Source organism: Arvicola amphibius, chromosome 5, assembly GCF_903992535.2.
Source record: "Arvicola amphibius chromosome 5, mArvAmp1.2, whole genome shotgun sequence".
Taxonomy (NCBI): Eukaryota; Metazoa; Chordata; class Mammalia; order Rodentia; family Cricetidae; genus Arvicola; species Arvicola amphibius.
In genome coordinates, this window is record NC_052051.1 from 14,996,903 (window position 1) to 15,014,053 (window position 17,151).

General features: G+C 50.1%; 1 protein-coding gene across 3 annotated transcripts in view; it reads right to left on the reverse strand.

The window, feature by feature from the left end:
* Window positions 1–1,402: 1,402 nt before the first annotated feature.
* The window catches only part of Hnf4a (hepatocyte nuclear factor 4 alpha), a 61,806-nt gene continuing 46,057 nt past the window's right edge, over window positions 1,403–17,151 (reverse strand). For 2 of the 3 annotated variants that reach the window (XM_038329825.1, XM_038329823.1), the window contains exons 4-10: window positions 15,362–15,468; window positions 14,598–14,753; window positions 10,856–10,943; window positions 9,749–9,904; window positions 7,680–7,916; window positions 5,212–5,364; window positions 1,403–4,253 (exon numbers count right to left, since the gene is read on the reverse strand). In XM_038329825.1, the coding sequence (XP_038185753.1) occupies window positions 4,111–4,253; window positions 5,212–5,364; window positions 7,680–7,916; window positions 9,749–9,904; window positions 10,856–10,943; window positions 14,598–14,753; window positions 15,362–15,468 (1,040 nt within the window). In that variant the 3' untranslated portion in view covers window positions 1,403–4,110. The remainder of the gene's footprint in view (window positions 4,254–5,211; window positions 5,365–7,679; window positions 7,917–9,748; window positions 9,905–10,855; window positions 10,944–14,597; window positions 14,754–15,361; window positions 15,469–17,151) is intronic. The other variant, XM_038329824.1, reaches the window with a different exon arrangement.

Below are 17,151 nucleotides of genomic sequence, written 5' to 3' on the forward strand. Positions count from 1 at the left end.
TGGTCTGCCCTGCAATCTGCCCTGCATGGCACTGACTGCAAAGGGCTACAGACGCCACTGTAGCTGGGCATCAAAAGGTCCCCCATCCCTGGATGCCCTGGGGTGCTGGATACATGGGTTTTCCACAAGAAGAGCACTGCTGTCCCATTGGTCAGTTGTGATGGTGAGATGACCCACTGTGGCCAGTTTTAGGTCACTGACATGATGTCAGGAAAAGAGTTGGGAAGAGAAGTGGATACCCAGCTTTCATATGCTGGCTCTAACTCAGCCCTTGTGAACGGGAGGATGTTATCTGCAGGGACTGGACATCAGGCCATCTACCTAAGGGGAAAGGACCAAGATGACTAGCGGCCTGGCTGGAGATGGTCTCTCTCTCTCATACACACACCACCTGATTATTCTTGTTCTTATGACATCCTGGTGTCCATGTGTCTTAAAGGTTGAGGTGGCCCCCAGAAGAGCTCCATCTTGGAGCCTCTGACTATTCTTCCAAATCTTTGCACTGCCCCCTCTCTCATCCCTTCCCTGTTTAGGAGGGAAGATGGAGGACCCACTTTCGCTCTCCCCATATACCTGCTACCCTGAGTCAAGGAGCCAGGGCTGGGGCTGGGAAAGTAGATCCGTTGGTAAAGCGCTTGTCTTATAAACACGAGGAACCGAGTCCAATCCCCAGAACCCATGTATCAAGGCTAGGTGTGGAGTCACATACTTTAAAAATATTTATTTAATGTGCACGAGTGTTTTCCCTGCATGTGTGCCTGTGTGGCACATTTGTGTTTTGTGCTTTTGGAGGCCAGAAAGGGGAGTTGGATTTCCTGGAACTGGAGCTATAGACAGTTGTGAGCCATTGTGTGGGTGCCGGGAATTGAACCCTGGTCCTCTGGGAGAGCAGTCGGTGCTCTTCATCCATGAGCCATCTCCCTTGGCTCTGGCAAAAGCTTTCAATCCCAGTGATGAAGACAAACAGATCCTTTGCCAGGATTTGCTGGCCACTAGCCTAGCCTAATCAATGGACTCCATGCCAGTGAGAGGACCTTGTCTCCAGAAACAAGATGGATGATGCCCTTGAAACAACATTCTCTTCCCTCCCTGGGCATCAGCACATATACATATATACATGTGCAACCTTCCACTTGCAAATGAAAAAGCACACACATGCATGTTCACACACACACACACACATGCATGCACGCACAGATGGGGTGGGATAGGATTTCTCCCTCTGCTTTTTAAAGAAAATCACCTCCCTGAGCCTCAGTTTTGCCATCTTTATGATGGGAGATTATCCATAAAGTTTGATCTCCTGGCAGGAAGACTGAAAAGGAGGTAATCTTACCCAGCATGAATGTCCCAGACTCTTCTTATTCTGACACCAAGGGGAGAAAGACACCAATACAAAGGCTTAGAAAACAAACGTGCCATTTATTTTTTGGATAAACTTATGCTAAAACACAAGAGTAAGAACTTATTTTGAGATTTTGAGGGTTTTTTGACCCCTTGGGCAGTAATGGTGGGATTTGGGGAACAGTGTGGGACCCAGTGATGTTTGCATGTGTAAACTAGTCTGAAGGGGGGCTACTTTATGAAGGCTGGGTATGAAGTTCATAATTCCTATTACCAGGGTAGGCCACAGAGAATGGCCAAAGTGAATGGCATGGTTGTCACAAGAAAGCTAGGACATCTGCGTCCAATCCTCCCTTCTCTTGTGTCCACTTCAGGAAAGCCTCCTGAAGGCTGGAAGCTTCTGAGAGTTCCCTGAAGAAAGGAGGGTGGTCTCGGGGAAAAGCTTAGCACCCACCCTTGTCTACCATCAGCTTGTACTTAGTCCGTCGTGTTATAGTAGGACCAAAACTCAGAAGAAAAACTCCAACATAGTGTCCTCAGCTTATAATCAGAAGGGTAAACTTTCCTTTATTTCATGCTTCCCATATTGTAATAGTTATTAATGTCGAATGGATTTCTCCTTCAGAAAGGATGGACGGGGGCAACGGCTGACCCCTGCACCAGAAGACTGTTACCCCTGAAGGTCAACATTTCCTACCTCTCTCATGAACATCACTGGCGATGGAGAGGCAAAGAGTGGGAAGGACAATGTCCAGAGGGAGGCCAGCTGCCCATCAGAGCAGTCTGAGTGATCTGCCTGGAGCCTCTGGGGGCACTGGAGTGAGGATGGCTAAGGAATCCTTGAGGGCTCTGAGCATGGGCAAGTCTGTCCTGAGACCCAAGACGTGGCCTAAGGGATTAAGGACAACCCATCCTGACCATCCTGGACTGTGGTGTTCTTTTTCTTTAAGCAGGTGGCCCCAGTACCCCTCCGTTTTACGGAGGACCCTATCACTGAAGCTGGGATTTCTGGACACTGGGGTGCTAGCTCCACCCACTCAGAAGTGCCAGCTCTGATGGAACGTGGTAGTCAGTCTCATGGCTCTTTCCTCCTATTTATCACACCTCCAGCCGTGGAAACATTGGCCAGTGGCACTTTGTACGGGCTCCTCAAAGCCATGCAGAGTCAGGCAGGGGCTAAGCGCTGACTGCTGGGGATTAGCAGTTCCAGAATGCAGCTTGCATGCAGCTCCTCAAGCAAGCCTGATCCAGGCTTTCTTATCCCTCTCCTGCCCCTCACCGAGACTATCTTAGCCCTGGACTCCCAGACTAGACCGGTCCCTCTTCCAGGAACCACACCCTTGCTGCTCCTCACCCACACTTGGGGAGAGTAAAGGACAGGAGTCATGAATCCGCTCGACTACTTCTCAGCAAACAGCGTTCTTGACTTCCAGTGGGTCTTTAGAACACCCTCTAGCTGACACGTTCTGGAAAGAGCAAGCATCTGGTGTTGGTACTGGTAAAGGATGGTGAAATCTCTGAGTTCCATCACAGGGGAGACAAGAGCTTCCTATGAGGCAGTTAAGATCCTTTACCTTCATCTTCTGAAGATTCTATGAGATAGTGGATGCCAATGCCTATGGCATCATCTGGGAGTATAAGAGAGCTTGACAGGCCCTGGGGACAGCCCTGATCCATTGCTTTATCCCAGCCCCAGGCTCTAGTCTGGCCTCCTTGCTCCTTCTCAGTAGCCATACCTCTGCAGGATGTGTTCAGCTTCTCTCAGCACCACACCGCAGCTACTTCCGACTTCAGTCTAGTATTCAGGGTTTCATAGTCCCCAGTGTGTATCCCATCTCAATGCTATGGAAATGGATTTCTTCGTTGTCTCCCTCCCACATTATGTTTCTTACCTCTGAGCCTTCATTCAGGCTCCTGGAAACTGGTCTGTCACCTGCTGTGCTAGCCAGAAGCCCACTCTTTCCTCTCAAAGGACAGAGGCAGAGCTTGCCTCTCTCTAGATGCTTTCCCCATGGCTCCCAACCTCTTTCTACATTCTGTTGCAATTGTCCCCCCTTGGATGACTCTGCTATAGGAAGCCATAGGGCTCATTGCTCCAAAGGTATAGCCTAGTTCTGGAGGGAAGAATCATGCTGGTGTTGGCAGAGGTGGGGAGAGAGGTGGTGACTCCTACCCTCTGCCTCACCCAGGTCAGTGCTTACAAAAGGTTCTCAGAATGAATGGGGAAATGGTTGCCACATCTTCCTCAGCCTCCGGAGAGGTGGCTTTGGAGAAGACAGAATGGCTGAGGAAGGTAACAATGGAGGATGGGATAGAGGGTCGCCTGAGGTTGGCACAGCTGAAGAGAGAGGAGTACCACACTGCAAGCTGACTCAGCCTCAGGAGCTTTGCATCCAGACCCCCTGACCAGCACCAGGAAGGAAGAGGCCCCAGCAGGGGGAGGGAAAGGGAGTTGTGTTTCAACAAGGTCCTGCAGCATCTGCAGACAGTCATCCTTCGGGGAGAAGAAGCTGAGAAGAAGATACGAACGAAGATGAAGACAGTGGCTTCAACTTGGGAAAAGTGGTCCAGGCAGGTGCCTTCCGGGGTGTGGGGTCAGGGGTGGCAATGCATGTGGCACTCAGCCCATGGTTTTGGGCCCTGCACCCTTTCCATGGTTGCTCTGGGAACGGCCCCTCTTGTCACATCTTCCTTGCTGTGACTAAGTTACACCCCGGTGCTCTCTGAGGGTGTGAGCCAGCAGAGCCCCTGACCCCCAGCCGCTTGCTAGATGACTTCTTGCTTGGTGATAGTTGGCTGGGGGAGGGCAGAGGGGGGCTTGACAATGGTGGCAATGGCTCCTGGCAGAAGCTTGTAAGGTTCAGATCCCGAGCCACTTGGTGGTGATGGCTGCGGAGTCTCAGGGGTGGCTAAAGGGAGAAAGAAATAGAAGTCGCTCAAGATTCCAGCCTTTGTGGGAATAAAAAAAAAGAGCCCTGGGAAAGCCCTCCCACCTGCTGAGACATTATATAAAATAAGATGACGGCTCCAATCCCTAAGGTGGTAACAGCTCAAACTTCTACGTTCTATGAAATCCTCCCACCCATCTGTCCACCATTTGATATGGAGACTCAGGCTGCTTTTCCCAGACCAGGGCCCAGGTGTGACTGTTCCCAAAGGCAATACGAAGTGTGATAAAAAATATTCTGACTCGGAAGAAAGAGCAGAAACTGCGGCTCTGGGCTAACTGGGCTGAAACTGGCATTCCTTCAGTCTTTGGGAGAAGAGTAACACAAATGGAAAGGCTTCATTCCCATCGCAGTTTGGGTGAGTGACTTTCACCTGTGTGGCTACTTTCATTTTTGTAGACAATTTTCCCACGACCAAACTCAATGAAATCCCTTTCATCCCAGTGGCCACCTCATCCCATTGACGATTCTGTTCTTTGAAGAGTTTGACCCAATGACCAACCAATTTAGTCATTGACAATTTCCCCTCAGATGATGGCCGTAGCCTAGTGGGCAGTCCTACTTAATTGCCAGTCTCTTTCAGCTGCCCAGAGGATGGTGTCATTCATCAGGCCAGCCCTATTTCAATGAACACTTTCACCTGATGGACAATTTCTCAGCCAACAATCATGCTCAACGGTCCCCTCACCTAGTGGCTTGCCTCATTTGGTAGACATTGTCCATCACCTTGATGAATGCATAGCCTCACTGAATAAACAGCTTTAACCAACAATACCCTTATCCCCACCCCCATTCCTTGCTCTGAAACACAGAGAACTATGTTCTTAGTTCCACCTTCTAGACGCAATCTTCTCCTGCTTCCTTTCTTAGGTCCCCTCCCCCTCCTTATCCCTTGCAGGGTAGACCCCAGGCTGCCCACCTGCCTGCCCCCTGGGTCGGGGCCACTCACACATCTGTCCATTGCTGAGGTGAGAGGGCACTGTATTGGCAACTATGACATTGGTGCCCATGTGTTCCTGCATCAGGTGAGGGTGCAGGGGGTGGTGGGCATGGGGTGCATCACTGGCAGACCCTGTAGACAGAAACGAGGGCATCAGTCAGGACAGGAAGTCTTGGAAAAGGACCCCAGCCTTGCAGCACCATTTCTCCAGTGCGGTGGTCAGCCTGCTCATCAGGACCAACAGGATCTCTTGGGAGCTATTACTGGGTTAGAAATGTGAAAATCACCAGGCGTGTCTGTGGGCTTCGTGGCTTGAAAGAAACCAGCACTTCCGAGTTTAAATACAATGAGTAAGCTCTTTGGTTTCATGGTAAAATGGTCAGTGGGCGCCTATCTTGTCCTGGGCACTGGTTTATGGCACTTTCAATTCTTTACACGATTTCATCCTCCTGTTAGTTCTAGAGAATAGACACCATTATCATCCATACTACAGACGAGATAACAGTATCCAGAGGGATTATCTCACCCAAATGTGTCTGGCGAACAGACCACAACTCCTGATGCTTCCCCTAAGGGGTGATCATGGTCTGTGGTTAGAGTTACCGTCTTGCAGCCAACCTCAGCTCTGACTCAGCTATGCTGCGTGGGGGAGCATCATCCAAGGCTTGTCTGCCCTGTCTCTGCTTCATTACTCTCCCATTCGCCCGTCGCCTACTTTGTGATGCTCTCCACACCTGGTTTCCATCCCCCAAACCCTCTGATGCTGCTCACACCAAAGGACCGAGACCCTGTAAGCTTCCAGTCTCCTCTCTCTCTCTCCTAGTCCTTCATTGATTTCTAACTTCATCCCTTCCCCATACCCTTCCCTCCCTTTCCTTTCTTTATCGTACCTTTCCCCCTTCCTCTCTCCTCCCCCTCATTTAACACTACTGTAGTCCTGTCCTCCTGAAAGCACACCTTCTTTTGGACTCTGTAATTTTCCTACCTTTCTCCCATGCCCCTGATGGGTCATTTCTGAAGCCTTCTGACTTTTAATGCTAGAAAACCTGAGGCTGCCTTTCCTCTATTGCTGGGCCATCGACTCACTGTTGAGGTTTGTCCCGTTTGAATATCCAACACACCTTCCGTGTCAAGTCCAGATGGATCTTCTGGGTCATCTACTCACCACCTGAGACCCAGATTCAAGTCGTCCCCTGGTCTTCCTTGCCAGTCAATTATTCCACCATTGTTTCCGCCACTCAAAGCAGAACTTGACCCTTTACCTTTTCTCTTCTGTCTCTCCCTGCTTCAGCATCTGTGGCATCCAGAGAGCCTCTCCTTCTCTGCCTGCTCTACCTCCACATTTTAAGCCACCATTGTCTCAGATGGTAGAAGAGAGTAACATTCCTGGGCACTCCCACTGCCCCCTGTAATTCACTATTGACCCCTAAATCAGACTGGCTTGTTTAAAATTTAGCTGAATTTTCAGTCTCTTTACAAGAGTTGTAGAGAGAATAAAACACAATTCCCCTCCCCATTTTTCTTTCTATCTTTCCTTCCCTCCCTTTCTTTTTCCTTCCCCACCTTCCTTTCTTCCTTCCTTTCTCCCTTTTTCTCCTTCCTTCCTTTTCTTCCTTTCTTCTTTTCTCTCATTTTTTCCTTCCAAAGTTTTGCTATATTTCCCAGGCTACCTCACAAATCCATGGTCCTCCTGCCTCAGCTTCTCTGTTGCTGGAATTACAAAGGTTTGCTCCTATATAAAATTCATTTTTCTTTTCAAGACAGGGCTTCTCTATGTATCCATGGCTCTCCTGGAACTTTGTAGACCAGGCTGGCCTTCAGCTCAGAACTCAGAGATCCGCCTGCCTCTCTCTGCCTTCCAAGTGCTGCAATTAAAGAAAGGTGTGGACCACCACTGCCTGGTCTAAAACTGACATTTTTGACCATGGCCCATCAAGCCCTGTTTATGACTTGGTTTCTAATTAATTTCTACCTTCATCTCCTCCATCTTTTACACAAATCTTAGCTCAGAGCTTGGAACAAATGACTTCTGCTTGGAATATTTTCAAGATTTTAAAATCTAGTAATTTTTACCCATCAGTCTTAGATACCGCTTCAGCGAGGCATCTCTTGGTCAACTCACCTAAAGGTCTTCACATAACCAATTTTTAATTGTTCTGCTATTCATTTGTCTAATGCCCATGACATTCTCCCCTCCTTTCAAGAGTGATTGACTGACTCATGCTCGACCCTCAGTGTCTGAACAAATGGACCTCTGTCCTTATCTCCATTTTTTTTTGTCTGATGACAAACCAAGGTCCTAAACACAAGCAGATTGTCCAAGACTCCCACTGAGGAAGCACTGGAGTCTAGAGGCCAGCTCAGATCCACGAGAAGCCTGTCTCCCAAGAGCCAGCACTACAGATCGACAAAGAGAGGATGCCCCCGCCCGGCCCCGTGCTCCAGACCTCCAAGCAGCATCTCCTGCAGCAGGTTGTCAATCTTGGCCATGCCAAAGAGCTTGATGAACTGGATCTGTTCGATCATCTGCCAGGTGATGCTCTGCAGAGTTGGCAGCAGCAGCAGCAGCTCGCCGAAGCGGCCCCGAGAGTCGTACTGGCGGTCATTGATGTAGTCCTCTAGGCTCACCTGCACCTGCGACCGCAGCCGCTTGATCTTGCCCGGGTCACTCAGTCCTTTGGCATCTGCAATGGGAGAGGTGGTCAGGGAGCACCAAATCCCCTAACCTATAGGCTCCAACTGGGAAAATTACTGACCTTGGAACACAGGGAGTCTTTTTTATTAATTAATTTATTATTAATGATTTATTGTTTTATTTTATGTGCATTGGTGTTTTGCCTATGTGTATATCTGTGCAAGCATGTCAGATCCCAAGGAACTGGAGTTACAGACAGTTGTGAGCTGCCATGAGGGTTCTGGGAATTTAACTGCTGGAAGAGCAGCCATTCCTCTTAATTGCTGAGCCATCTTTCCAGCCCCATGAACCAAGGAGTCTTAACCTGGGACAAGTTAGTGCTGGGACAAGAATTTGGCGTCCTCAACAGCTAGCTTCCTCTAGAACAAGTAATGTTTTCCTAGATCCAGGCTTAAAAAGATATAAAGCCTGGTACTTCATGTTACAGTCTCAGTTCTCTTTATAGTTTTCTTGCGCTGTGCTATGGATCAAACCGAGAGTCTTGCACACACTAGGCTAATGCTCTTCTATTGAGAGCCCTAGTCTCTCTTTGTCTCAGGCAAGGGGAAATAAGGAAGACTTAGCCAATTCATGCAACTATTTGCCAGCAGAATGATGATGTGAACTTGGGGTTTCTGGCCCACAGGTGAGGTTCCACCATCCAGACCTTGCATTGACCACATCAAGATAGTATCCCCTCCCCTGCCTGCTGCTGTCTGTCACCTGGGGACTCAGCTGAGGCTTCAGTTCCTCTGGCAGAAAGAGACCCCACCCACACTTTGCACTTTTTTTTTATTCAATCAATCGTCTTTCATGAAATACCTGTTCTATACCAGCCTAGACTAGGTCCCCCTGCCCTCAACCAAGCTGCTAACTCTGCCTTGGGGCCAGTAATATCACATCTGTCACTGAGGAGTGACCACCCTCTTCGCCAGGAGTTTTGCACCGCAGTACTGGAACTAGGCCCTTGTCCTCTGGGAAATGGGAGTTGCAAGGAGAAAGCAAGACCGTGAGTTGGAGAGACATGTCTAAATTAACAGCTTGAAGTGCAAATTCATGCTCTGCAGGTTCCTAGTTGCGTGACCTTGCTAAGTCAGTCAGCCTCTCTACACTTCCACCTTCTCCCTGTTTGGAACTGGGGTGAAGATGGTTCCTAACTCACAGGAATCATGCTGTAAGTACCTTGCATGAAATGTTTAAAACTGTGCATCTGGGCGGCCTCAATAAATGGCAGTCGTTTGTTTTCCTCTTGGCTGCATTTAATTGCTAGAGGCCATCTCTGTGAAATCAGGGACCAGCACCAAGGACAGCGCCTAGCGCCCGGCGGTCCTGGCGCTCCAGCTGGTTTAGAGGGAAGACAGCAAGTCTCAGATAATGAGAAACAAAAGCAGGCTTTGTGCAAAGATTTGACTACAGACATACTGTGCAAACTCAGGGATAAGAGTCAGCACAGTCATCAGGGAGAGGACAGAGAGAGACTGAAGGGAGGGGGGAGGGGATTCGGTATCCTCATTCCAGCAAGTGAAGGGTAGAAGATGCTGCCTGTTGCTGACAGGACAGGAGTATTGCTGCAGTGCTGATCAACAGAGACAGGAGGGCTGCAGTAATGGAGGGTGGGAGAAAGGATGCTTGGGATGATGAACAAGAAGGAAGATGAGAAAAGCAAAACCGAAGCCTTTGCAATCTGTGCCCTGCAGAGCCCTTCTTCCCTGGGAACATCTACTCAATGGGACTGATGAAAATGACTTCTTCTGGTTGTCATGGTAAGGCAAGAGGTTGTGAGTTCATCAGGAATGTGACGACAGGTCTAGGGATGCGAAGGCTAGGAGGTGCGGATGGTACCTGGGTCGAAGAAGATGATGGCCTTGAGGCAGGCATACTCATTGTCATCGATCTGCAGCTCCTGGAAGGGCAGGACCAGCTCATCGAGGATGCGAATGGACACACGGCTCATCTCTGCTAGCTCTGGGCAGTGCCGAGGGACAATGTAGTCATTGCCTGGATGGGTGGAGGGGGGAGATGGGACTGTCACCTTGGTTGATTCTTGTCACCCCTGGCTGTGATTTGTGTGCCTGGTGATCTTGGGAGGAGTTACTGGGTCACCATGCCCATTTTACAAATCAGAAACCCGAGGCCAGTGGAGGAAGGTGAATGCCTGAAGTCCCGGGTGAGCTAGGAACTTAGCTTTTTCAGAGGCCTTTTGTGTTCCTCCAGACTCCTTTTTCCTGCATGACTCAAGATGAAGGAAAGCCAAGGTCCACTTGGGAGGCAATAAAGCATCAAGGTCAAGGGATAGACTTCAGAATTGGGTCACATCATCTGAATGGTTCTGTCACTTACGGCTGGTTATAATTAGTTAACATATTTGACTTGTTTGTGCCTCAGTTCCTTCATCTATAAAATGGGAACATCTAGCAAATATCTTGGGGTCGTTGTATTGAAAGAGTTTATTTATTATTTATTTATTCTGGGGGAGCAGTCTGTGTGCTATGGGGGCATGTGCAGAGGTCAGTGCATAATCTCAGGAGTTGGCTTTCTCTTTCCACCACTTGGATCCCTAGGCTCAAACTCAGATTGCAAATCTTGGCAACAGGTGCTGTTCCGAACCAAGCCAGTCCAAGGTCTCCCTAGTGCCGTCTCTATTGATCTCAACTGATAGTTGCTAGATTTTTTTAAATTATTTTTTATTTAGTTGAAGATAGGATCATGTTATGCTTCTCAGGCTGACTTGAGCCCTCCACGTAACCCACCCAGGCATGTCTTGACCTTGTAAACTTCCTGCCTCAGCTTCCTAAGTATCTGGGATTACCAGTTTGCAACAGTATATCCAGTTTGGGATGTTTTTGACAGGCCTGCCTGGTCTGTGTATGTGGAGATACTCTCCCTTCCTGGGTGTACCTAGCTTTGTTCTACCCCTCCAGCTCTGTCTGGGACCAGCAGCCTCCTCACCTAGGAGCAGCACATCCTTGAACACCATGGATCTCTTGGTGGCTCCGAGCAGCAGGTGCTCGCCGGCATGGGCTCTGAGCAGGGCCACCTGGAAGAGAGACGGGGTGAAATCAAGCAGCTGCATGCTAGGAAGGCTGCTCATAGGCAGGTCAGTGGCCTTGGCAAGGAGGCTCTGTGTCCCCTCTGCCTTTACTTACCTGAGCTCTGAAACACACCCCACAAAACCTCTGCCTTCCTCCTGTGAGTAACAGAGCGAGGAGTATAGAAAGCATTCTACAGAGACCAGGAAGGTGGAAGCCTGTGCTGTCCAAACCAGGGCACCTCCAGTTCACTCTGCTCTTGAACTGATGTGTCTCCATCTTGGGGCAAGGAGCCATGCCCCGGCCTCATCAGGGCATAGGCCATACCTGGCGTGCATGCTTCAGATCAGATTCTTAAGAGTGTCAACTTGTCCCAGATGTTTTAAAACTGTGGGTCCCGAGGTCCTACCAGCGTGCCTAGCTGTAGGGAACTGTAGTTCTTGTAAGTCTTGGGCTTAACTACTAGTGATTCTGGTTCTGTATGTAGGAACTGGACCTGTAATACGCAGGCCACGAGCTTCCCTGGTTGGTTCCAAAGCTGCACTGAGTTTGGGAAGTCACTGGTGCTATAGATCTCCACAGCGCCTGTACTGTAGATGCTGTAAGATTCTGGGATTCTCAGAGAATCTATGTGAGCTTCCACATGAATGTCTGTTCTTAGAATGTGTTTCCACCAAGTACAGGGCATCATCAAGCCCTGTCTTTTCATGGCAGTCTGTGAAGACTCAAGTTCAAAGTCAAGTCTGAGTGTTTCACAGGCTGTCGTCTGTGCTTTAGAACCGTTGTTCTTAGTGCTTGTGTGAAGACCAGAGAATGACAGCAGGCTGGTGCCCATGGGGATCTGTGGGCTCAGTGGGAGGCTGCAGGTAGCAAGCCATGCTGGGAGGGTCAGGTGTAGCAATCCAGGCTGAGAGGGGGAGGTGCTGCTCTGTGCTCTTTCATTTAGTTGTCAAGCGTTAGATGCCCACAATGTGTCCTGTGTGTGTGTGTGCATGTGCGTGCGTGCGTGCGTGCATGTGTGTGTGTGTGTGTGTGTGTGTGTGTGTGTATGTAGGGCAGAGCACAACGATTCTCTCCTTCTACTCTGTGGGTCCTGGGAATCAGCCTTGACAGCAAGAGCTTTTGCCTGTTGAATCATCTCACCATCCCTCCTAGACACTCTTTCAGACAGTGTGGGGACACTGCGGTCTCTGAGCTCACAGAACCATCATGCTGAGAGAGTGAGAGGAAAGGGATTGGTAAAGTAGGCCAGGGAATAGAAGAGGATGGTGCTGCAATGAGCAAGTGGAGGGGAAGAAAAGAGGGAACAGGAGAGAGGGAGGGAGGAGGGAAGGAGCACAGAGCAGTGAGATAAGAGCGGCCATGGGAAGGCATGGTAAGCCTCTTTAAAGAGAGCACAGCGAGCACACAGATCTGTACTGAAACAAGTGAAGGAGAGAATGGGGAGGGGTATGAATGTCTGAGCCGGCACCCTGACTTCCTCCCGGTTCCGGTTCCTCCTGAGCCCACCTGCTATGACCCCTTTCCACTTCACCTAGGAGAGAAACCCAAAGTGGGAAGGAATGGGAAAACTTGGAGGTGAGACACTATTTTCTGTGAACAATAGGAAGGGATACAGAAGATGTTAATCGCTGAGCATACTCTACCCAGGAGGCACTGAGGCAGTGTTCTCAACCTTTAGCTCCGTGGCTCTCAGACCACAGAAAGGAGGACTGAGTCAAATCCCAGCACAGTGGCCAGTGTGCTCTGGGCTTTAAGTCACTCTCCTTCTCTCTATGCCTTAGTTCCCTTATCCTGTAAGACTTGGCCTTCTAGACCCAGGAATTGGCTACTCAGCTGTAACAAGATGATGGTCCCTGGAACAATGGAAATGTGGGTCCCTTGGAAAACTGTGTCCCCAAATCTCACAGGTAGCCTCAGCCATGGTAGGCAATATGGTCTCCTTATGTACCATGCATAGGTTCCCAGTTCCAACCCTCAGATATGACAGCTGTGGGGTGTAGGCAGGCAAGGGGGCATTAATGATTGGCCCGTGTTACTGGCCACCCATCACTGCCCTCAGAGAATGCTCTGAGCCCCAGCCAGGGAGGTTTGGGTGGGAAATAGAGGTTAACAATTGCTCAGCTTGGGGGTATCTTGTTGTCTTGCTAAGTTCCTGGGAAGGAACAGAGGGGATTAAACATTAATTCAGGCTCTCCAGCAGAGGGACAGGGGCTGAAGCACGAGGAGTGGGAGAAGTCAGGGACAGCTTGGACATGATCCCTGACTGTCAGTTCTCCAAAGGAGGGATGTCTCTAGGGTCCAGACCCAGCAGGGGGCTAAGGAGCAGCCAGGCCAGTGCTGTTGACCTAGAGTGCCCTATGGCTTTCTTTCTTTCTTTCTTTCTTTCTTTCTTTCTTTCTTTCTTCCTTTCTTTGTTTTTGTTTTTGAGACAGGGTTTCTCTGTGTAGCTTTGGAACCTGTCCTGGAACTCGCTCTGTAGACCAGGCTACTCACAGAGATCCGCCTGCCTCTGCCTCCCAAGTGCTGGGATTAAACGCACATGCCAGTACCACCCAGCTGCCCCATGGCTTTCTTATAGGTGTTTAAAGAGGAAGAGCAGTTCCTGGCTTCTGTAGAGAGGAACAGCTGTGGGCCCGTGTAACTTCTCTGAAGCATTAAGACTGTATGCAGCCAGGCAAGTGGTGCATGTCTTTAATCCCAACACTTGGGAGTGAGTTCCAGGCCAGCCTGGGCTACATAGCGAGACCTTGTCTCAAACCAAAAAAAATCTCCCAAACAAATAACAACAAGATACAAGATGCTGCAGTATCAAACTTGTGGGCAAGGAACTGGGGCTTTCAGTGTTGGGAAGGCGACTGATTCTTTTTTCCTTGCCCAGGCAGGGAAGATGTCTGTGGAGACCAAGGAGTATGTGTATTGGGAGCCATTGGATGAGACATTTCAGAAACTCAGCCATCCAAAGACGCACACAGCCCTGCTACCCCTGCACTTTCCCTCCCTGGCCCCGTTTCGGGAGTTCAGAGAAGGGGCTTTGGAATACCAAATACTGACAAAAAATCTTGGGGGAAAGCAAGAGACATAACACTAGGGAGGGTAGGGGAGGTCCAGCTGAGGTGCTGTTGCACCAGCCTGGACTTTTCAAACAAGAATGGCCCCAGTTCTGACAACGTTCTTCAGAGATAACTTCCACTTGGTAGATAAGAACTTTGGGTCTTGGAGTAAAGTAATTTGCCCCAAATCACTCAGGGAACTGGTCTTAAAACCAGAGCTTAAGTCAAATTTCCTGATTCCTGGTTTTAGGTTCCTGTCAACACCTCCAGGAATGCTGAATGATGCGGTGGTTAAGAGTCTGGACTTTGGAGCATTTCTGGCTGGTTCTAATCCCGGTGATGCAGGTTATTGGCTGTGTCACCTTGAGTAATTTACTTAACCTCTTTGTGCCCTGGTTTCCTCACCTGGAAGATGGGAAACATTCCTGCTTCATAGTCCTTAGGGAGACTGAGTCAATATTTGTAGAGTGACTTAAACAGTTCTGGGAGCACGTGAGTGATATGCGTTTCATTGAGTAAAATCAAATCAGCCCAAGGCTGTGTCTTGGGTGGGTCAGCGGAACCCTAATGGCCAGTGTCCACCTCTGCTCCCAGCACATGTGCCCTTACCTGGTCATCCAGAAGGAGCTCACAGAAGGCTGGGATGTACTTGGCCCACTCAACCAGCACCAGCAGCTGCTCTTTCATGGACTCACATACGTCTGTAATGTTGGCGATCTTTTTTGCCCGAATGTCACCATTGATCCCAGAGATGGGAGATGTGATCTGTGGGAGACAAGGGAATGCTGGGGGAGTGGGGTTTCCCTGAACTTCCCTAGGAAGTCCCCTGTCTGGTGGCAGCTCTGCCTGGACAGCCGGGTCAGTAAACAGCTCTGAGCAGAGGGACAGGGAGGACTCAGAAGCAGGGAGCACTCCATTTGGATGGCCACCTACTCCTTGCCCTGCTCCCGTCTCGTCTAGCTCCTCCCTTGGGTGTAAAAGGGCGTCATCTTTATCTCATATATGAGGTCACCTTGGCCCGGAGAGGCGCTGTAACTTGTCTGAGGTCATGCAGAGGGTGACTGAGCCCATTTGCCACCTTGTTAAAATTGCTACTGCTTTTTGGTAGGACTGCTCTTGAGCCCTCAAGGAGAGCAGTTTGTGTGGCCTGTGAACATGGCCACTGTGATGAACTAGACAGTGCCCCCCAATGCCAGACCTAAGTTTGAGTTCCCTCTGTCCCAAAAGCTGTGTGTGGCATTGGGTTTGGGTTTCCTTCTAGGGTATCTGTGGCCCTTTCTGTGTGAGGCTACAGGGTCTGGTGGGAGAAGGCTGAGGTAGAAGTGAGCTCCCACTGAGAGGAAGCCCAGATAGATGAGAGGGTCCCTTGGTACCTGCTGAGACAGGACTTCTGCCTGCAGGAGCGCATTAATGGAAGGCAGGCTGCTGTCCTCGTAGCTTGACCTCCGCGTGCTGATTCGGTCCCGTTCATTTTGAACAGCTATAAGAAGGGCAGAGAGGGGTAAGAAGGATCCCTGAGAGAGGAGATGTCCCACAACCGGTAAGCAGTTGGGAGCTAGGGAAGGAGAGGCTTCAACCTGGACTGGGGCTGCCAGCGTGCTGCAGGTGGACGTATTCCGAGTGTGTGTGTGGGCCCACATGCGTGCATGTGTGAGCATACATGTGCCATGGTGCATGTGTGGAAGTCAGAGGACAAATTGTAGGAGTTGGTTCTTTCCTTCTACCACGTGGTTCCCAGGAATGGTCAAATCAGGTTATTGTCAGGTTGGTGTCTGACATCCCATTGAGTCATTTTTGCCTGTCACATGTGGGATTTTCTAACTCTGTTTGCAAAGCTCCCCAGGCACCAAAGCTTCCCCCTGCCCTGTATACTGAAGACTGGAGGAATGACAGATCACCGTGAGGGGCAGGTTAGCGAAAACTCAGAGGAGGACAGACCACCGTCTGAGTAATGCGGTGAGAATCTGCCACCATCCCAGATCCATGACTCCTGCTTGGGAGTTGGTTGGCCCCTTCCCTTCCAAATGATAAACCCTTTCCTCCTGGTGAAACAGAGATGGCCCTGAGATTCCTGAGTGACAGACAGAAGTCCCGGTTTGGGACCTGGAGGCTCGGTTGCCCTAGTGGACTGTCTGCTGGGAGGAACCCTGCTCTCTAGACTAACCTGGGAGAACGAGGGGGAAACAATCTCTTTCCTCCCCGTACCAGGAACTCTCCAGAAGTCAAAGACCGAAGGCCTTGTCTCTTAATCCTTCAGCCCACCATCCACCCCAGTCGACTCAGTACAGGCCTAAGGTGTCAGACATCCTCTCAGTGCCCCACCTGTCCCCTGGAGTCTGAGGGGCCTCGCTGTGGAAGGACTGAGGATGAGGCTGCAGAGCGTTCTCTCTGTGAAGGTGGGAATACCTTCCCTGGGGCCTCTGCTTCCCCATCTCTCTGAAGCTCCTTCCCCTCAGCCTGCTCCTTGCCTGTCTTCCATCTTAGGAACTGGTGCACAGTGTCTATCCTGTACGCAGACACCCCCATACACCGTGGTGCTGGAGACCTTCTGTGTGACGGCTGTCACACGAAGACTCTGCTGTTTCTGGCCTCACCACTCTCCCCTGGGCTGGACCAGGCTCTCCTAGAGGTCCTGAGAACCAAAGCACATGGCTTTCCCTTTTGGGGTTGAGTTGCTCTCAGGGATCCCTCTGAACACACCCAGGTCTCGTATCACGTTCTGTTCAGAATGGCTGTCTCAGCATCTCATCAAAGCTCCTTTGAATGCCCACCCACCCCCATCCCCCCGTCACTCGATCTGTCCCCAACTCCTGCCCTTCCCTATGTCTAGATATCCAGACAGGCCACAAGAAACAAAAACAAAAACAAAGCAACAACAAAAGTCACCTCAGGTGCCTTTTCGGCCTCCTCTGACACAGTGTTGTGCCCCAAACTCTGCCCTCTTTTCCTGTTTCAATTTCCCTATCTATTGTAGCGTGATTTGCTGAATTCTTTCTTATCTAGCTCCAGAGCTCCAAAAGCCAGACCTTCCTTCCTCTTGCTCACTGTCACCCTGGCCCCTAAAGCACACCCCCACACATAGTGGGTATGCGGTAAATATTTGTGGAGTGAAGATGTCATGTCCCAGACAGCATGTGACTTCAAGGGACACCCACATTCCACT